This window comes from Grus americana, chromosome 1 (genome assembly GCF_028858705.1).
Source record: "Grus americana isolate bGruAme1 chromosome 1, bGruAme1.mat, whole genome shotgun sequence".
Classification (NCBI taxonomy): Eukaryota; Metazoa; Chordata; class Aves; order Gruiformes; family Gruidae; genus Grus; species Grus americana.
In genome coordinates, this window is record NC_072852.1 from 219,549,674 (window position 1) to 219,570,791 (window position 21,118).

Consider the following 21,118-nt stretch of genomic DNA (forward strand, 5'->3'; position numbering starts at 1 on the left):
CACGACACGACCTAGCAGGAAAGTCACCTCGGCTTTATGGCCACTGTGCACATCTCGAAGTCTTTGAAACGCAGCCTCGCCAAAATCATTGGGGTCTGACGCAGGGGGTGCAAGCAAAAGAGAAATAAGTCACCGGCTTGGCTTGGCAAAAGCGCTAGTCCCCAAGATAGATGAGATGGTGCCTCACTGGTGGTTTGTGGCTCGCCATTTCTCTCGGTCTCGGGTTTTAGTGCGTGTTTACATTGGGTGCTTGCGGGAGGAGAGCCAGCAAAAGCACCCGGGCTTAATGCAGCATCCTGGTGGGGGGGGTCATCCCAGCGCCGCTTCTGACAAACACTGACCTTCAGAAACTTGGATGCAGAAGACAAGAAGTTGGCCAAATACATCCTGAAGCGGAGGAAATAACGAAATGATGGCTCGCATGGTCTGCGGGAGCATCGTTTCTCCAGCCCTCTGCCCACGGCCAACGCAGGCTGGGGGAGCTGTCGCCATCTCCTTCCCCTGCCCCGCCAGGCAAACCCCAAAGATTCAAGAGCCCGAAGTCCCCCACGTCAGCCATGGACCCCCCGCAGGCAGAGACGCCAGGCAGGAGGGCACGGTGCAATGGGGCGCTGGGTTGATGCTGAGCATCCTGCGATTTATCACGCGGATGGAGAGAGCCGATCCTGGGGTTCGATCCCTGGGGACAAACGCCTGCCGCGCTTCAGGATGGAGCTGGGAGGCTGCTAAAGGTGCTCGGAGACAGCGGGCACGGGGCCACGTCTCCCCAGCTGCAATCACAGCAATCTGCTCTGTCCTACGAGTTTATTAAATCACGCCCGCTGCCAAAGGAAATATCTTTCATTACTCTGCAGTTTATTACTTTGATTTGTTTTGGGCTTTTTTTTTTACTCCTCAGTTGTGGTTTATATTTCCATTCTGGTACAAGCTCTGCTTTTAAAGCCTGATAAAATATCAATGTATGCGCTAGCACAGTATATTAACTGACCCTTCAGCTGATAAAACACATCCCTCATTAGGCATCATACCGCATTTAAAAAAATTGAAAATATATGTATATATATACACACTGATATTATCATCACCAAGCAGCCTCCCACAGCAGCACGACAAGCTGCCGTTCTCCTGTGTTTTGCGCTGAGCCACCCACATTTCATAGAACCCCAGACGGGTTTGGGTGGGCAGGGACCTCCCAGCCCCTCCAGTGCCACCCCTGCCATGGGCAGGGACACCCTCCACTAGCCCAGCTTGCCCAAAGCCCCATCCAGCCTGGCCTTCAACACTGCCAGGGAGCCAGGGGCAGCCACAGCTTCTCTGGGCACCCTGTGCCAGGGCCTCAGCACCCTCACAGGGAAGGATTTCTGCCTCACATCCCATCTCCATCTCCCCTCCTGCAGCTTCAGGCCATTCCCCTTGGCCTGTCACTCCCTGCCCTTGGCACCAGCCCCTCTCCAGCTTTCCTGGAGCCCCTTTGGGGACTGGAAGGGGCTCTAAGGTCTCCCCGCAGCCTTCTCTTCTCCAGGCTGAACCACCCCAACTCTCTCAGCCTGAGGTCTCCAGAGCAGAGGTGCTCCAGCCCTTGCATCATCTCCGTGGCCTCCTCTGGACTCTCTCCAACAGCTCCATGTCCTTCTTGTGCTGGGGACCCCCGAGCTGGACGCAGCACTGCAGGGGGGTCTCAGCAGAGCGGAGCAGAGGGGCAGAATCCCCTCCCTCGACCTGCTGGTCACACTGCTGGACATGCAGCCCAGGTTTGGGCAGCACCCAGCAAACGCCTGCTCCGGGTCAGGCTGGCTGGCGGGGGACCCCAGAAAGCCAAAGGACCGCGGGATCCCCGTGTCCCTGCAGACCGGCACAGACACGTGCTGCACTTCGGCCATGTCCGGAGCAGCCAGGGAAACTGCGGTGCTGAGCGAGCCACGGCTCCGGCTTGGAAAGCTGAGCAAAGGCGTCAGGGTCCTGCCCTGCAAATTCAGTTTATTTATTCAAAATGAACCTGCAAAACAGTGCTGAGATTGTTCTCAGCGTGCTGGGGTGTGCCCCTCTGGAAAAGGTGATCATTGCCCATCTGTGGAAGGGTGACGAAAACAGGGATTTGTCCCCCTCGCTCGCAGACATCGCCCCAGGCAGCTCCCCACCTGGAAATCGGGGGACCTGTCAGACCCGCAAATGCATTTGGAAACTCTGCACTCGTAGGCTGAGGTGTCGTGGCCAGTCTGAAGGCTGGCAGGTCAACTTCCCATGGCACGAGGGCCACGGAGTTTTCTTAGTCAGCTGAAGCAAGCACAAAGTGGAATAACTGAGCTTCCTGATGGGGGAATTCATTCCAAAATTCATCTGAAAGGCACCGACCTTGAGAAACTTGGATGAAGAGACAAAGTTGATCAAGTGCACCCTGAAACTGAAGTAATTAATGAAGTTGCCCCTAGCTCGTATCTAGGTTGGCGCAGGCGCCGTTTGTTCGGTGCTGCGGTGCCTGGGCTGACCGAGGGATCCGTCCAGGGCCGTGCAATCACCGCTGGCTCTGCCGGCGCCGCTGCCCGTGCCAGGCGGGCTCTCCCCTGCCAGGCAGAAGCCGTGCCGTCTCGCTGCGCTCAGACCACAGCCACAGTCATAGCTCTGGCCCCGGACACCTCCGGGGTGATTAACGGCTGCTCTGTCCTCGATGCGGCAGCGCTCACTGCCAGGAGATGCAACTCTCCACCCCTGCAGCCCGCGACCAGGGGCTTCCTCCTCAGGAGTCTGGGGAAGAGGAAAAAGGACAAAAAGCCCCGATTCTGCTTCCCGAAGGGGTCTGGTCGCTTGGCCTCCGACACTGCAGTTTCTGCGAGCTTTCAGCGCGAGATAAAAAATCAGGAGTCTCAGTGCGGCTCTGAAACGTGGGGGTACCCGTGCCCAGCAAGGGGACACGGATCGCTCCCCCCGCCGCTGCCGGGGAGCTCCTTCCCCCAAAAAACCCAAACCACAGCACGCCTGAGCACGGCAGCTTGCCGGCTGTCGTCGGAAGGGCTTAAGGAAGGGATTAAGAGGGAAGGCTTTTAAACACAAGCTGTTCACGGTGCCATTGCTGATGGGCAATCACTCAGCAGGAACGTCACAGGGAGCAAAAGCTCCCAGCGGGGCTCAGAGATGGGTCAGGCCACCCCCCATCTTAGACGTCCTTATTCTCCGATAAAAGTTATGATTTGGTTGTTAAAACCAGGCTTGTCGGGATAATTCACAAGACCGGCACATTAGCCCAATAAATCTTCTTAAGGAAAGCACAGGAGTGAAGGAGAAGGACTAATTGCTCTGGGGAATAAAGGCTCTGGTTAATCTCCCAAGGAGAAAATAATTAGGGCATTAAGGCGTGGGAGGGGACCGAGGCTTCCGGAGCAGCCCGTGGATCGCTGCTAGCGCCGGGGCTTCAGGCAGCAGCTCCCCATCCACGCAGTTAGGAAAGCGTGGGCAGAAAATGCCCACACACTGGTGCCAGCCCAGTGCAGTGGGAGAGGCAGGGTCCTGAGGATCCCTGGATGTGGCCCCGGATCCATCGGGAATGGGAATCGCAGAGCTGGGAACAGCTCACGACTCCTCTGACGGCGGGATGGAGACCTGCAGGATCGACATCGAGACCTGAGCAGCAGATGGATAAAGCAAGCGCTGTCATCGTGGCTGTCAGGACAGCAAAGCGAGATACAGAACATCGCGTTTCGTCATCAAACTTCAGCGGGCGCTGCTTGCCAGCCCTTCCGCTGTCCTCCCGCCTGCCGCTGGTGCAGCCCGCTGCGGCCACCCTGGCAGCCTCTGTGCCCTTCATGGAGGAGCACCTTTCAGAGCAGGTTGCACAAAGCAGTCCGAGCAGCGTTTGCCTTGGCGAGCGAAGGTAAAGGTGTTCCCCGGCCATGACGCTGGAGTCGGTGCTCACCTTCCAGCAGACCACAAAGCAGCATTCAAAAGCCAAATCAGTGCAATTTCAAATGGTTTGAGGTTAAGTCTGGGCCAACTCAAAAACAGTTTCAGCGAGCACATAAATAACAATGAATGTTTTTTCATAAAGCACCCCAAGCTCTTCCCTACAGCTGTGTCACTGCCAGAGCACCTCCGAGGGAACAGCCTGCAAGGGGGAGCCTTTTGCTCCGTAAGCAGAGAAAAACACCTTTTATTCAGGGCAACAGAAGCAGCACGAAGCCATTGGGCCAGTCCTTGCTGCTGGCCCGTGGTTCGGGTGACGACGCTCCAGCCAAGGAGCGGTGCCGTCCTCAGGCGATTCCCGCCCAGCTGCACTGTCTGGGACATTACATTAATTTCTCATTTCTCCTTTGGCTTAATCCCCGCTCTCCGTAAAGCTGGATGGATCCAAGAGACGGACTAGCATCTGATCTACTAAATTCCCGTGCTGAACAGCCACACGCCGTCCCCCGCAGCCCCCGCACTGCCTGGCGTGCCTGTGCTGCCCAGCGCTACTCACTCCAGGGCAGAAGAAACGCCATGGGCTGCTCTCCGGGGAGCATCCCCCTCGCTGGCGGTGGGAGCGGCTGGGAGGCTGCACGGAGGCAGGAGCAGTGTGAGACCTCCCACACTCCCACCGCTCACCGCAGCCCCCTCTCCGGTCCCAGCTGCGAAGCTGCCGCCTTGCGGAGCCGTTCCCGTGCCCTGGTGCCCGTCCGCAGCCGGTGCCAGGAGGTTCTGGCCTCCCTGCTCCATCCCACCCCCTCGCAGCCATCGGGCTGCTGGCTGGAGGGTGGAGAAGGGGGAAAGGACTTCAGGAGTGGCCCATGGGTCAGCACCTTGGCAGGAGCACGCAGGATGAGACGTCGGTCCTTGGCAGGGCAGGAACGAGGTTCGGCAATTCCAAAATAACCTTTGCTGAGGAGAACTGCAAAGTTCACAGACGCGCAGACTGGCTGAGGCTGGCGGGGACCTCTGGGGTCCATCTGGTCCAAGCCCCTGCTCAGGCTGGGCCACCCGGGGCCGTTGCCCAGGACCACATCCCAACGGTGCTCCCAAGGACGGAGACGCCACGACCTCTCTGGGCAACCCAAGCTGTCAACCCAGTGGGCAGCCGAAGTTGACCAAAGCTGTCATCAAAAATGTCATCAAAAATGTCAAGGTGTCGATACAGTTCTCTGCCACCTTCCACAGCTCGCTCAGACGCGTGGGCGAGCACTCGGTACGGCACATCCAGACTTGCAGCAGTGCTGCGACGATTTGCATAGCAGTGGGAGAAATGTCTGCTGGGGAAAAAAATGTATCGCAAGCGACTGCGCCGGGTTCCCCTGCACAGCGGTATCGTCGTCGGGAAGGCAGACTACCTCCAGCTCCACGCCTGCTCAGCCGCGACAAACCTCGATGTCTGCTCTGAGGATCTATTCCTCCATCTACTTCATGGCTTACAATTATTTGGTGAGAAAGGGAAGCGCTATGTTTTAGGGCTCTCCAAGCAGAAGGTAATCCTGTGTATAACGATGAGACAGAAGCCAAGTTAGGTATGGGAAAGAGTCTGAACGTCTGAGCCTTCTTTGCAACAGAAGAAGTTAATTTCCCTCACATTTACACTTGGTGCTCATCCACGGCACTCTCTTCTCTCTGCTGCCCTGACTTAGACATCGAGTCTGCCTGGGGCCTCCTTGCAGACACACATTAAGGAAGAACAGTAAACGTGCAGTACGGTGTTTCTGCAGCATTTGGTACCTGGGTACAAGGTAAACACAAGTAACTTTTGAGCAAAGCTTTACTTATTAATTTGGATTATTGCGTTGTTGGCATAAACAGCAGCATTGCTTCTTTTCTTAAATCTTCAGGAAATTTCCAGGGAGATGCAATTTCTCCCTCTAAGGATCTCCAGACAGTCCCTAATTTCCTAAGCCTTCCAGATAAACGCCTCTTTGCCCGCCTGTGCTCACGCTGACGTGACCCGTCCAGCAGACAGACAGACAATGGTCATGGAGCCGCAGCACCTCGGGCAACGCTCGGCTCTTTCACGGGTGCCTCGTCACGGAGCGGCACCACGCTCTGACGACAGCTCTGCAAAGGTGGCGGCCGTCGAGCTGTGTGACGGCCAAAGCTCTCTCTTGGGCAGCCCCCGTTTCCTTTCGGAGGTCTCTTACAGAGTCCGACTTTTTAGCTCAGAATAAGGAGATAATTGAGGGCTGAGCATGTCATTTCTTCTGGTACAGAAGACAAGCACAGAGATTTTGAGACAGCGGCAGGGAAGCAGCTGGCGAGGGCACATACCAATATCAAGCCCAATAAACACTTGAGCAAACTCCTGCGTTCTGCTCCTCCTGCTCACTTCGTACACACGGCCTCTAAAATCTGTGAGCTGCGGCAGCAACAGCCGGGAACGCAAGCCATGTGCGCTGAAACACAAAAGTGTTATGCGTCTCTAAGCAAGGGGCTCTTGTTTACTTGACGTGACAAGATGCTTTCTTGACCCGCTCTGCCATTAGCGCATGATGTTTGCTTTTAACGCCATCCTTCCTGATCCTGCCGCACTCGTCCCGCTCAGCCTCGATGTTGCGCGATCCTTTTTGTTGTCAGCATACAGCTGGCTCTCCACAAACCCTTGTACATCTTCGCTGTGATTGATCTTGTCCTTTCTGCTGAGCATCTTCTGGTCCAGCAGCAGTGAGATGAGGCAGAAATCCTTCCCTGTGAGGGTGCTGAGGCCCTGGCACAGGGTGCCCAGAGAAGCTGTGGCTGCCCCTGGCTCCCTGGCAGTGTTGAAGGCCAGGTTGGATGGGGCTTTGGGCAAGCTGGGCTGGTGGAGGGTGTCCCTGCCCATGGCAGGGGTGGCACTGGATGGGCTGTGGGGTCCCTGCCCACCCAAACCCATCTGGGGTTCTGTGGTGCAGTGCCTGCCTGCCCCAGATGCTTTCCTAACGGCCATGGAACTGATCGTTACCTGGCAATGCGCTTTCCTCTGAGATACAAAGCCATCTTGCAGCAACGGCCGGGATTGGGACGGTCATGGTTGTCAGAGCAGCATTGCTAATACACTAATTGATATTAATTGTCGCACTAACGCCCACTTTGGCAAACAGGCTGCTGTTCTGCAGAAGCAACGCCATCCGCACACTTACAGCCAGCACACAGCTGCGGTGGGTGAAACTGGCCTGTGCCAGCCCGACCACCACCAGCACCCGACCATCGGCACTGCCTGTACGCCGGCACCCCGGCACCCACTGCCCCGTCCCACCCAAGGGTTCGCTCACCCTCTGCCATGCCTTCAGCACCCGTGCCGCTCTCACGGCCCCAGGCCAGGGCTCTCCTCCATCCCTCCGCCCCGGTTCGGCCGCAGGGCAGCTCCTCGCTCGAGCATCATCCCGGCTGATCTCTGCCGGCTGATCTGCCCCACGCCAAACCCCCACACCTGTGGTGTGAAGACAACAGAAATCCACCGCAGGACCTCGAGCACCTTAGCTTGAGAGAAAGGCTCCCCTCTGAAAGTTTCTTCTGGATGCTTTCACGTAAAGCCAGGGGAAGACGTTAGCGTGACCTGGGAAAGCCCTTCCCAGAGGACAGCCCAGAGCCATCGCCAAGCCAAGGCTGTAAGGAGCTTTCCACACACGCGTCCTTAAAAGCCCTCTATAATACACAGTCTGCAGCCTCAGCTGGACTATAGTTTTGTATAAATAATATATAAACATGTTTTGCTGATTGCTCAGTTGCTGTTGCCCTACTTAACTGTCTTTGTGCCCGGGCTGCAAATCATCTGAAGAATGCATCATGCATTCTCTCTGCAGGACTTCAGGACATTGTGCAGTGAGTGCCACTGCAAAGCAACTTTTAAATCTGCTAGGTTTCAAAATCTCAAACAGTAATGAGTAGAGGAAGGACTTGGAGCCTATCTGAGGTCAAGATACTAGACTTCAGGCGAACAGAAGATTGCCTAGGATGGGAACATAAACGGTTTGCAATACAGCCACAAGAACTCTGGCTGCGTCCGCCTGCTCAGGGCAGTACGTGAGCCACGGACCTGTGGATATGGACTGGGACTGACTGGGTTTGAGCCTTTAGCTGTGCTTCAGGCTTGGACTATTTGAACAAGCCTCAAAGTTTAAGCTAAGGTCATGCAATTACCATCAATGTCACTAGGTCTTCAGTGCTTAATGACAATCCGTAAGTTCCCAACTAACCACGTCACACAGACCTGCGAGAGCCACAGCAATGGTCACACATTTGCACTGGAAAACAGAGAGCAAAGTGCTTCAGCAGCAGCAGCAGCAGCAGAGGACACGGGACCCAGCGTACAGGGACAGGGAGTGATGGTGCGGAAGATTCTCCAGTTGGTTTGGAGGTCCTTACTGGTTTCCCTGTGAAACCTGGTGTACTGAGCAAACTGGGATTGCCCCAATTAGCTGGCTATCAAAAGTCAGTCCTGGACTCCAAGAAGCATTTCCCAACACTTTGCCACCCAGAGGCGGTTTCGCTGCTCTGGGCGTGCGAGGCTCACCCGGGACGGTGGGAAAAGGGGCACGTTGTGGGGCAAGAGCCGGAGCACAGGACAGGGCAAAGCGATGCCCTGAACCGCGTTTTTAGTGTGGAGAAAGTCCGTGCGGTGGTGCTGGCTGGAGCACTGCGCTGACAGATGGGCTTTCCGAACAGGGGAACCTGCTGCCCTAAAAGCGGGTCCCTCTGCCGTTGTCCCCCTTGGGAGAACTGCATCGGTAGGGACAACGATTTGGCTAACTACATTTGATAGGATAGTCAACACTCCGGACACTGGCTGAAATTCAGCTGCCCTCTGTCTTTTATCAGGACAACGATGCACCATCAGGAGGGAGAAGTATTCCCAGGGCAGCACCAGCCGGGGTTGCAATCTCCTTCCCCCCACTGCCCTTCCTGGAGCTCTGCACGTCTCGCTCCTGCGGGACCGCCAGCTCCCCCTCTGCAAACTGCCTTAGAGGCGTCCGCTCTCCCTCCACGGAAAGCACGAAGCCAGAAGTAGAAGCCCCTCTGCACTGCCAGACGCCGTTCTTCTGCCTGACAGCACCGAACCGCCCGAGGTTTCGGTCCCTGGTGAGCAGGGGGGCCAGACCTTGGAGCAAGCTCCCGCGGCGTGGGTTGTGGGCACGGCGAGAACAACGCCAGACCGACGCTCCCTCCTAAGAGGTGCCAGGGAGTGATTCCCCTGAGCAGACCCAGACACTCAGCACCTGGTAATAACCCATCTCAGCCCGCCCCTCGCCCTGCCCAACACCCCGAAGACGCCAGGCCGTTACAGTCCGATGGCCGTTCAGAGGTCTGCACGGCCTTTTCCACGGTCCTTCACAGCAGACATCACAACTGGAGAACGAAGCCGCAGCCGCGAGCGCTGGCAATTCACCCCCTGGTCCGCACCAGCTGCGCGCGGGGGGCCCGCACCTGGAGGTGTCCTGCTCGGGCTTTCTCCAGGCGTCAGTGAAATCCCACCGGCTCTCCCCCGCCTCCTCAGTCATGGATTAGACGGATGACAGGCTCCTGCGATGGGATTCTTGGCTGGAACAGCCACGGGATAAATTAAGTTAGAGACAGGACAGCGGCTCAGGGTGGCTTTCCCCACCCGTGTCCTGACTCGCGATGCAGAGTTCTCTCAAGCTCTCCACGGGGCGTTGTGGAAAACGGACAGTTCGTTTGCCCAAAACACCACCGCAGTCACCCTAGCCCTGAGAGCAACGTGCACCAACTCTCTCAAGCTCCTGGGACCCCCAAACAAGCTTCACCCCACAGCCAGCTCCGGGTGCCGGGGCACTGACACCGCCAGCCCTGAACACACCCTGCACCGGCGCCGGCAATGCACCGTCTGCTCCAGAAAACCTCATCAGGGCTGTTAGTCACCACCGCAAGATCTAATGAGACGTTCACAGGAGGGATGTCCAGAAGATAACAGACAAAATATTTAATGGGCTACTGCTTTAAAGCACTTACAGCCTTAACTTTGTGCTTGGTCAGGCACAATTTGCTGTTGGTAAAACCCGTGTTGGCGGCTCTCGATTGCCTTCCTGTGCTTCATCCGTTTGAGCCAGGGACACGAGAGGACACGCTCCACGCTCGTTCCAGGCTGAGGCTGACCGGTCCGTAACCCTCTGGACTCTCCTTTTCCTTCTCAAAGACTGGCGTTGCGTTAGCCCTTTTCCAATGATCAGAGAATTCCTCCAGTCACCCCAGTTCTCCGTCAGGGACACACAGGAGCCTTAAAATCACACCAGACTTGAGAACCAGGAAAAAAAAAACAACTATTGAAGAGCTAAGCTGCATGGTAGGGTGGGGAAAACGGGTGTCAAGGGGGTCAGACCGCCACGACGACCCTCCCCATTGCAGCTGAGAACGTGGGTGCTGTCATCTGCACCCCGCCTCCTGCGAGAGCTCAGCGCGGGCAGCACCGCGGGGCGGGTGGCACGGCAGGGCCCGAGCATCTCCCTGCACGCTGCACAGAAACGGGCTGTCCCGGTACCCGGACGTGGTACGTGCTGAAGGCTGTGGGTTATCTGCCTCGAACTCATGGAATCACAGAATCATTGAGGCTGCAAAAGGAGGACCACTAAGATCATGGAGTCCAGCCATTACCCCAGCACTGCCCAGCCCACCACTAAACCACGTCCCCAGGCACCACATCTCCACGTCTTTTACATGCCTCCAGGGACGGTGACCCCACCACTTCCCTGGGCAGCCTGTCCCAGGGACTGACAACCCTTTGGGTGAAGAAGTTTTTCCTAATCTCCAATCTAACCTGCCCTGGCACGACTTGAGGCCGTTTCCTCTCATCCTATTCCAGTTCCCTCAGCCACTCCTCATCAGACTTGTGCTCCAGACCCTTCCCCACTCCGTTGCCCTTCTCTGGACAAGCTCCAGCACCTCAATGTCCTTCTGGTGCTGAGGGGCCCAAAACTGAACCCAGCACTCGAGGTGCGGCCTCACCAGAGCCAGGTACAGGGGGACGATCGCTGCCCTGGTCCTGCTGGCCACACCATTGCTGATACAAGTCCGTCTCGTCCTGGACTTGTCTGCCCCACACCGTGCTCCTGGTGACCCTGAGCAGGGCTGGCCGATGCCCCGTTTCTGCCGGGTGGCTGCTGCGAAGCTGTCGGTGATCCCGCAGGGCTCCCTGGCTCTGCTCGGGAGCAGGACGCACGGCTGCAGAGCGGTACCGTCCCCAGCGCAGCTCTGCCCTGCTCTCCACGTGCAGGAGGGACGCGCTCCCCCGGCTCTGTCCGGAGACCTTATAAAGCCCGGCGGGGTTTGTGGTTTCGGAGCACCCTTGCTCACCCAGCCTGGGAGGAATTTATCAAGCGAAAAGGCTGGAGTAGGGACCGCTCCAGCTTCCCGGTCTCGAAAAGCAGAGACTGCTGAGGACGAGCGCAGGCTCGAGATTAGCCAGCTGTTCTCTAGCCAGATGTTAGGGGCAGATGGGCAGCAGTAATTCCCCAGCTCCACCAGGACGCAACACACACCTGCAAACAGAGACGGGCCCAGATGTGTTCCCACAGGCTTTGTGCCCTACCTGCCCAGCTGCAAAACGCCTCTGGGCTCAGCGGGGCGCCGGGCGAGCCAGCGGTACCGTGCCCTGGTGTGGTGGGTTGACCCTGGCTGGAGGCCAGGTGCCCCCCAGAGCCGCTCTCTCACTCCCCTCATTCACCAAACAGGGGAGAAAAGGCATAACGAAATGCTTGTAGGTCGAGATAAGGACAGGGAGAGATCACTCACCAATTGTTGTCACGAGCAAAACAGACCGAACTTAGAGAGGGAATTCATCTGATTTATTACTAGGCAAAAACAGAGTAGAGGGATGAGAAATAAAATCAACTCTTAAAACACCTCCCCCCACCCCTCCCATCTTCCCGGGCTCAACTTCACTCCCGGCTTCAACCTTCCCCCCCCTCAGCGGCACAGGGGGACGGGGAGTGGGGGTTACGGTCAGTTCATCTCACGGTGTTTCTGCCGCTTCTTCATCCTCAGGGGGAGGACTCCTCTCATCGTTCCCCTGCTCCAGCATGGAGTCCCTCTCACGGGGTGCAGACCTTCAGGAGCAAACTGCTCCAGCGCGGGGTCCCCCACGGGGTCACAAGTCCTGCCAGCAAACCTGCCCTGGCGTGGGCTCCCCTCTTCACGGGTCCACCGGTCCGGCCTGGAACTTGCTCCAGTGTGGGCTTTCCACAGGCCACAGCCTCCTTCAGGTGCCTCCACCTGCTCCGGCGTGGGGTCCTCCACGGGCTGCAGGTGGAATCTCTACACCCCCTCATCCTTCCTCCATGGGCTGCAGGGGGAATCTCTGCACCCCCTCATCCTTCCTCCGTGGGCTGCAGGGGGAATCTCTGCACCCCCTCATCCTTCCTCCACGGGCTGCAGGTGGAATCGCTACACCCCCTCATCCTTCCTCCATGGGCTGCAGGGGGACAGCCTGCTTCACCATGGCCTTCACCACGGGCTGCAGGGGGATCTCTGCTCCGGCGCCTGGAGCTCCTCCTCCCCCTCCTTCTGCACTGACCTTGGTGTCTGCAGAGTTTCTTACATCTTCTCACTCCTCTCTCCGGCTGCAAAAGCCCTCTCTGTTTATTCCCTTCTTAAATATGTTATCACAGAGGCGCTGATGGGCTTGGCCTTGGCCAGCGGTGGGCCCGTCTTGGAGCCGGCTGGCATTGGCTCTATCAGACACAGGGGGAGCTTCTGGCAGCTTCTCACAGAAACCACCCCTGTAGCCCCCCCCGCTACCAAAACCTTGCCACACAAACCCAACATACCTGGCACAGACACCCACACGCAGCCCTGCCCGAGGCTCGTCCCGTCCAACAGACGCCGCACACAGACCGCCGCTGAGACGTCTCTTTCTCTCTCGTAACGGGTTCGGCCAATTCCCTGCACCGATCCCACCTGCCCGCAGGGAGCATCAGCGTCAGGAACGCCGTGCAGGCTGCAGCCTCTTGCCGAGGCACAGGGGAATCTCTGTCGGTGGGTCCCTCGGCACACCAGATCACCAAAAGGTGTTGCCGTAGCCGGCGCCAGGGAGACTGCAGCCTCAAGCACCACGCTGGTGGACTGGCAGGGCATTCCTGGCTCTTCTGCGGGGACACTTCTTACACAGCACCCCGCTGACTGGAGAAAAAACAGATTACCGTGAAATAATGGGCTGATGAAGACGACTGGACAGTTAATACTAAATAAATGCTGAAAATAAGTATCAACGATCTAACAAAGGTCTAAATGGGATGTCTGCGGTACTGCAAGGAAGAGGATGTGCAGGTAGTTCAGTGTGTAACTAAACAGTTAAAATATAAAATGCATTGAGCACAAAATGCTACCAATGTTTGGCTCTCGAGAGTGCTTAGCGTACAGATAAAGTAACTGATCACCCGACACATGACAGACAGGCAACAGGAACACCACTCGCAGAAAACACGAAACAACGAACCAGGATCTAATTAAGCAAGAGTGAAAAGGAAAGACAGTCTGAATTAATTTCTGCTGCGCGGTTCAACCCCAGGGCGTACTGACCATCGGCACAGAATCGTTCCTGCTGTTACAGCACGGCTGGGAACAAGAAGCTGCGCTCACAGATCCAGCACCGGCCGTGCCATCAGGTGAGCAAGGCTGAGAGCGAGCCTGCTCCCAGAGCGGATCCCACAGCTGGAAAGGATCGAGCTGCCCAAACGCAGCATGTTCAGAAGCTGTTAATCTATTTTAAAAAATATCAGTGACAGCAGTTCCTCTCTCTCTTCACAACCTAATGCTGCAGGTCATAAAACACAAGCAGTTTTCTGGTGTCTTCCTCTATCGTTTCAAAGCACTCCAGAACTTTCTCTCCCGCTGCCAGAAGAGACACACTGCTAGGTCGTCACCGGATCTCCCAGCTCAGTCTCAGAAGCTACTGAAGCTTCCTTTAGTTTCCTCCGACATGGCAATATGGATTTTGCATATTTCCTTATGACAAAGGCTTGATGGTATCTTGCAGAGCCAGACAACGCCCAGAGGAAAACTGCCTCTCCGGCCAATGTCCAGAGTTACCTCTGCTGCTTCCCCCTGCGCCCACGCCGTGTTCTGAGGCCGTTTCCTGCCGAGGGCCCTCAGAAGAAACGCTCGGCCTCGCGCCGCTGGCTGCTCGCAGGACGAGGGGAGATGCCCGGTACGACTCGGGGCACCAGAGGCTCTTGCAGACTCTGCGTCCCCCAGCCCGGATGGCATATTCCGATGGAAGTGCCTCCTTCTTCACTTTCTAGCAGCCCACCACTACTCATACTCTCTCAAAGCCACAGCACTGTGCTCTGCTGATGATTAATCAGGGGTTAATCAGGGATTCCTGATGAAGCCATTGTCTGAAATTCCCTTTTGCTTTGTTTTGCATCATCAGGATCAAGCTCGGCAGTTTGACATCAGCACCTCCCTCCCTCGTCCGGACAGAGACGCAGCAATTCAACCGCTGCCGCGGATGCTGCACCCGAAGACGAGACTCTTCCCTGGCAGCGGGTTGGTCTGAGCAGCTGCCAAACACCCACAGCACTTGCACACCTGGAAGAGAAAAAGACCGCTATCATTTTTGATTCCTCTACTCTCCACGATTTGTTATGAGTTAAAGGCAGTAGATGACTCAGTCTCATTTTCAGTGTCAAACAGATGAGTAAAGAAATGTTATTTTCTTTATTTATTCATCAGCTTACGGATCACTTGTAGAGAAGAACGGTAATTTTCAAAAGAATTTCGTTACATATCTCCATTTCATGCTGCTGTCCCCCTGAGAGTTTGAAAGGACTTTGAAGACAACAAATATAAAAATCCTTGAGGTGCTCCTACCCACGACATCGCAGCGACCGGTGCAAGAGCCCGTCTAGGCACTCGCTCAGACACAAGTTCAACGTCCCGGCGACCAACACGTACAAACATTCCTGCCCCGCGCCCTGCCGTGTCCAAAGCCCTTTCCCAGCAAGGTTTGCTTTGCCTCCCCCACGCCCTCCTGCCACGCGTTCTCAGCCGAGGAGGCTCCTGAGCTGCGCCTTTTTCACACATATCCGCCAAACACACGCGGATTTTTAACTTGTCCGGTCCCTGTAAACCTCAGACATCCACAATCCCTCAGTGAGGAGTTCCACCGCTCCAGCACAGAGAACCTGCTGCTGTTTGTTTGGAGCCAGTTCCTCCTCACTTCTGCTGCGGCAAGAGTCAGTCACTGTCCGCACGAGTTAACTAGAAGTGACTTTGCTTTCAGCCACGCCAGTTCCCCTGCGCCCTGCCCCTAACCAGGCAGACGACAACTAACAACAAATGCCTTTTAGCCAAGAGCTCTAAAAAGCCATTATTCTCCCTTTAATCTTCACACAATTAATTACGTGACATGCAGCAGACAGGGTACCATATGCTGTTGATTTAACATAATTTTATTTGCATCACAATAATGTTAAATTATACTGCTGCCTTTATATAAAGCTAAGTAAAGATAAATTTACTGCCTTTTCTGAGGTACCCTGCTGCACGCAATACATCTCTCAGGAAGCCACAATCACTGAAAACTCAAATAATTTCGGTCCAGCGCCAGTAGTAACAGGTTCTGGAAAAGGCCTCGAAGGAGCACAGACCCTTGCCCGCCCACCCACCCAAAAGGCCCCATTTTCCGGATGTCAGGCAGCACGGGTACACCAGAGAACCCTTGCCAGTGCGTGCCCTCACAGCTGGTCATTTTTTGTCCCTCAGCCTGAGACCGGGAAGAAATTCCCACCAAAATCCCGCTGTATTTAAACCCTCCCTCACCCAAAGGAGCTGATGGTGGCAGGTACGTGTATTGGGTTTGCGTGGCAAGGTTTTGGTAGCGGGGGGGCTACAGGGGTGGCTTCTGTGAGAAGCTGCTAGAAGCTTCCCCTGTGTCTGATAGAGCCAATGCCAGCCGGCTCCAAGACGGGCCCGCTGCTGGCCAAGGCCAAGCCAATCAGCGCCTCTGTGATAACATATTTAAGAAGAAGAAAAACACTTAGAGAGAGAGCTTTTGCAGCCGGAGAGAGGAGTGAGAAGATGTGAGAAACTCTGCAGACACCAAGGTCAGTGCAGATGGAGGGGCAGGAGGAGCTCCAGGCGCCGGAGCAGAGATCCCCCTGCAGCCCGTGGTGAAGGCCATGGTGAAGCAGGCTGTCCCCCTGCAGCCCATGGAGGAAGGATGAGGGGGTGTAGAGATTCCACCTGCAGCCCGTGGAGGACCCCACGCCGGAGCAGGTGGAGACACCTGAAGGAGGCTGCGGCCCGTGGGAAGCCCACGCTGGAGCAAGTTCCAGGCCAGACCGGTGGACCCGTGAAGAGGGGAGCCCACGCCAGGGCAGGTTTGCTGGCAGGACTTGTGACCCCGTGGGGGACCCACGCTGGAGCAGTTTGCTCCTGAAGGTCTGCACCCCGTGAGAGGGACTCCATGCTGGAGCAGGGGAACGATGAGAGGAGTCCTCCCCCTGAGGATGAAGAAGCGGCAGAAACACCGTGAGATGAACTGACCGTAACCCCCATTCCCCGCCCCCCTGTGCCGCTGAGGGGGAGGAGGTTGAAGCCAGGAGTGAAGTTGAGCCCGGGAAGATGGGAGGGGTGGGGGGAGGTGTTTTAAGATTTTATTTTCTCTCTCATTCCTCTACTCTGTTTTGCTTGACAATAAATTAGATGAATTTTTCTCTAAGTTCAGTCTGTTTTGCCCATGATGGTAATAGGTGAGTGATCTCTCCCTGTCCTTCTCTCGACCCACCACCCTTTCGTTACACCTTTTCTCCCGTCTGGTTAAGGAGAGGCAGTGACGGAGCGGCTCTGGGGGGCACCTGGCCCCCAGCCAGGGTCAACCCACCACAGCACGCTACAAAACTGGGGTCTTTGTATCAACAGTAACACACTTCCCCTGCGTTTCTGTCCCTGCTGTCAGAGCTCAGCACCTCCCGGATGCAGCCAAGCCGCCAGTCGGTGAGGCGGCACTAGCGGGGCTGTTCTGTGGGTGTCTGAGCCAGGACGTACGGCCGAGCCGCTGAAGTGCTGTAGAGCCTGTGCTCCGCTGTACTCATTTCTCATCACCCGGGCTGCCCACCTGCTCTCGGAACAGGCCCTGCCGAAACGCTTCGCTTCTGCCTACATCATCACCTCGACCTACGTCTCTCCCCGTTAAACTCCAGCCCCTGGGACTCCCGGGGCAGGCGTCCTCCCCCCGCCTAATCTCCCGCGCCCAGCTGGGACAAGAACCCGCTGCCAAAGCGCCAGACGGCCGGCGGGGCCCTGCCCTTTTCTGCCCAGCGGCCGCCAAGCCCTGCAGCACGACAGGCGGCCTGCGCCTACCGGGCGGGGGGGGAAGGGGCACACAGGCACTGGGGCGAACGGGCCGCCGCCGCATCGCTGCGGGAGCGGGGGTGGAGCGGGGGTCCGGCGGGCGCTGAGGGGCGCGGTGCCCCGGCCCAGACCGGCACAAACCGCCCGTGCGGCCCCGCTCCAGGGCCGGGCCCTTCCCCCCCGGCGCGGCGGCGGAAGTGACGTCCGCCTCGCGGCTCCTGTCCCGTGAAATCACTTCCGGCGCCCTCGCCCCGCCCCTGGGATAAGGGGCGCCGCGCGCGGCTCGAGGCCTCTTTTCCGCCGCGCGGCCCAAGATGGCGGACACGCAGGTGGGTGCTGCGTGGGGGTAGGCCCGGGGACACAGGGACACAGGGACACAGGGACACATCCCCCCCCCCAGACACATCCCCCCCCAGACACATCCCCCCCGGCCCCGGGGTGCTGGGGGACGGTGGGGCTGCGGCCCGGCCCGGCCCAGCGAGGGGCGGTGGCGAGTGGCCTGAGGGCCGGGGTGGGGGAGCGATTTCTGTGAGGTGCCGTGCCCGGCGTTGGGGGGCTCGGCTGGGGCCCCGGTGTCGGCGTGGTGCCGTGCCCGGGTCTGGCTTGCTCCCGGCGCTGGGGATGTGCCGTGCCCCGGAGCTGCCGGTGATGCTCCCGCCTCTCTCCCCCCCCAGACCGAGCGGGCCTACCAGAAGCAGCCCACCATCTTCCAGAACAAGAAGCGGGTGCTGCTGGGCGAGGGTGGCAAGGAGAAGCTCCCCCGCTACTACAAAAATATCGGCCTGGGCTTCAAGACTCCCAAGGAGGTAAGGCACGGCCGTCTGCGGGAGCCGGGCGGTCAGGGCAGCCCCCTCCGGGCTGTGCTCCTCGGGCCTGGCATCAGTGCCCAGTGCAACCCCAGGGCCGTGACGGCCCCGCCGAGGGTGTCTGCTTATAGGTGGGGTTGGTGTGTCGCCTCTGAGCACGGGCACTGAGCTTCGGTGCTGCCCGCCCATCCAAATGCTGACAGCCGCTTCTCTTTGTAGGCGATCGAGGGCACCTACATCGACAAGAAGTGTCCCTTCACTGGTAATGTCTCTATCCGTGGCCGAATCCTGTCAGGTGAGTTGTGAGGGTTCCTTAAGGCGTAACACTACAGACATAACCCCGTGACTGCCCTGGGGTGGGTAAGTCAGAGGGACCTTTACAGTCAGAGGGACTGTTTACAGGGGCAGGGAGTGACAGGCCAAGGGGAACGGGTTTAAGCTGCAGGAGGGGAGATGGAGATGGGATGTGAGGCAGAAATCCTTCCCTGTGAGGGTGCTGAGGCCCTGGCACAGGTTGTCCAGAGAAGCTGTGGCTGCCCCTGGCTCCCTGGCAGTGTTCAAGGCCAGGTTGGATGGGGCTTTGGGCAACCTGGGCTAGTGGAGGGTGTCCCTGCCCATGGCAGGGGTGGCACTGGGTGGGCTGGGAGGTCCCTGCCCACCCAAACCCTTCTGTGAAAGCCCACGAGCTGCGAGCGTCAATCCAGAACTGCCTGGAAACCGCTGCGGTCCTTGAGCTGCACATGATGCCATTCTCTCACGATGGTCTTCCAAGTCTCATGGTGAAGAGGCTTTGACGACAATGCCGCATGGCTTTGCTGATGCCCGCCGAAAGGACCGGTTGGTGGCGGTTATCCTTCCAGGTGTGCTGTTTTGTGGTGCAGATGCTGATGTAACGTAGCAGCAGATAACGAGGGTGGTTGGTTCTAGGAAGCGTGTCACAGTGTGCTTAGAAGGTCTTAAAAAAGGGAAATAATTTGGTTGATAATGCAAATGTGAAGGTTGTAGCCTGGCAGTGAGGTGGAAATCAAGCCCTTTCATCCTGGTAGGGCTCCGAGCACCCCCAAAGGATGTGTTTCCGTTGGTTATTGAGGTAAATAAGGAGAAATTACTGGAATTGGGGGGTACTGCCTTCCGGTGTCAAACGCCACCCGTCCCTGCTGTTCCTGGTGGATGGCTCTTCCGAGACACTCTGTAGCGACGCCCCAAGCCCCAGCCACGTTTGCCCGTGGTCGGAGCGTGCTGGCTGGCCCTCACGCCTGTCCCGTCCCCCGTCTGCCGCAGGTGTGGTTACCAAGATGAAGATGCAGCGCACCATCGTCATCCGCCGGGACTACCTGCATTACATCCGCAAGTACAACCGCTTCGAGAAGCGCCACAAGAACATGTCTGTGCACCTCTCCCCCTGCTTCAGGTGCGTGCCAGCCCCCCAGCGACGGAGGGGAGGTCTGTGGCAGTACCGGGCTGCTCCACAGGTCTCATACGCCCATTTGTGTAGAGACGGCAGCGAGCGTGCACGTCTGTGTGACACGCGCAGGTTTATGGCTGCTTCTGACCCGGAACCTGCTCACTGGTGGTGATGTCTAAACTCACGATGGTCTTCAGAGCCCGTGCTGGTGAGGGGGCTGCTGACAACGCCAGTGGCAACTGCTGAACCATGAGACAGGGTCTGGTCAGCCTGCTGCCCTCCGAAACCGTGCACCGCTACAGCGTTACAGTCCTTGAGAAAGGACAAAAACTGGGATGTTTCCGAAGTAAACGCGGGGGGCGGGTTCAGGGCTGGCGGTTCTTTCTCTGCCGCCTGTTTCCTAAGCCTGTCTTTGGAGGCAGGCTTTCCAGAAAAGCCTGGGCTAGCGCTGCAGTCCAGCTATCTCCTTAGGAAGTGCAGCACTTAGTAAAACCTCCTTGCTTTACAGCTTCAGGTGCCCGCGGTCGCTTTCAGTGCTGTGTTACTCGTTAGTGTGATGCAACGCAAATGTCTCTGCTGCAGAGCAAACCGACCGCAAATGCAGAAAACAGAACCACTGAAATAGCAGCGTTGTCTTTGCAGGGACGTCCAGATCGGGGACATTGTCACCGTGGGAGAGTGTCGTCCCCTCAGCAAGACGGTCCGGTTCAATGTCCTCAAAGTCACGAAGGCTGCTGGTACCAAGAAGCAGTTCCAGAAGTTTTAAAAACAGCATAAGGAAGGTATCAAGGACAAATAAAAGTTTTGTAAAAACGTACCCTGTGTGTGTGATCTGAAATAAACAGTGTGGGGACACACCGGCACGTGTGAACTCCTCAGGCTGCGGAGAGGGGCGAGATGGTTTTGAACGTAAAGCCCCGTGGTGAGCTGTGACTGCACAGATTGTTTCTCAGAGCACTGAAACACGTATTTAAAGAGAACGATGCCATGTGGTGGTGTTGCACGTGAAGGTGCCCAGGCGTGGGGGAGTTGCTGCTGAAGAAATGCTTTTCCCGTGGGTTTTTCCAGAGGCGAGAGCCGCTTGTGGTTCCAGCGGGGGTGGGAAATGTCACTGTGGGCACAGAGCGAGCCCTGCCGTAGGGAAAGCCAGGAGGGAGCGATGGCATGGCGCAGTGGGGGGGGTTTGATGGGAACCAGAGTGGAACCACTGAAACGGTGTTGTAACCCGCGTGGGGCAGCTGGCAGCGTTACCTTCGCCAGGGCTGCCTCAGTCGGTGCTGGAGAGGGGTGCGAGAGCGGCCTGGTGCCCGCAGCTTGCAGAAACGCTGCGTCCTGGTGACTTCGGTATTGACGTGCGTCTGAACGGCCAAAATGCGGTTGTGTGGGAGCCTTTGGCTCGTGCTGCCCTGGGAGAAACTGGGCCGAAGTGGGTCAGCCAGGGATGCAGGGGGGAAGGACCGCTGGAGATACGTCCCTGGGTGCCAGGGAGTTGGGTTGGAGCTCGCGTAGGGGAGGGCAGCTGGAGGGGCGGTGGTCTCAGGGGGCTCCCAGCGTGGCTGTGTGCAGAGCGTTGGCCTGGCCGTGCCACAGGCGCAGGCAGCTCCACAGGGACGGTGTCGGCGTGCTTCGTCTGTCGTGGCACATCAGGGTGGGAGCCTGCTGCCCTGCCATCACCTCG

The 21,118-nt window shown here is 57.5% G+C and overlaps 1 protein-coding gene and 2 non-coding genes across 3 annotated transcripts; all 3 read left to right on the forward strand.

Moving 5' to 3' along the window:
* The first annotated feature begins 17,423 nt into the window (after positions 1-17,423).
* On the forward strand, positions 17,424-20,257 carry LOC129201944 (40S ribosomal protein S11). The gene is made up of 5 exons (XM_054813940.1): positions 17,424-17,558; positions 17,904-18,035; positions 18,255-18,330; positions 19,317-19,446; positions 20,083-20,257. Exons 1-5 carry the CDS (start codon positions 17,544-17,546, stop codon positions 20,204-20,206), a joined length of 477 nt encoding a protein of 158 aa, XP_054669915.1. The 5' UTR covers positions 17,424-17,543; the 3' UTR covers positions 20,207-20,257.
* Positions 18,771-18,863, forward strand: LOC129201976 (small nucleolar RNA SNORD35). The gene has a single exon (XR_008575553.1). It is a non-coding gene; the product is annotated as a small nucleolar RNA SNORD35 (small nucleolar RNA).
* On the forward strand, positions 19,604-19,695 carry LOC129201975 (small nucleolar RNA SNORD35). Its single transcript, XR_008575552.1, has one exon. It is a non-coding gene; the product is annotated as a small nucleolar RNA SNORD35 (small nucleolar RNA).
* Positions 20,258-21,118: the final 861 nt, after the last annotated feature.

Bases quoted from the DNA above. Each gene is read 5' to 3' on its own strand.
- LOC129201944 (XM_054813940.1), top strand. The intron at 18,036-18,254 runs GTAAGGCACGGC...TTCTCTTTGTAG, and splicing joins GCTTCAAGACTCCCAAGGAG to GCGATCGAGGGCACCTACAT. The intron at 18,331-19,316 runs GTGAGTTGTGAG...CGTCTGCCGCAG, and splicing joins CCGTGGCCGAATCCTGTCAG to GTGTGGTTACCAAGATGAAG.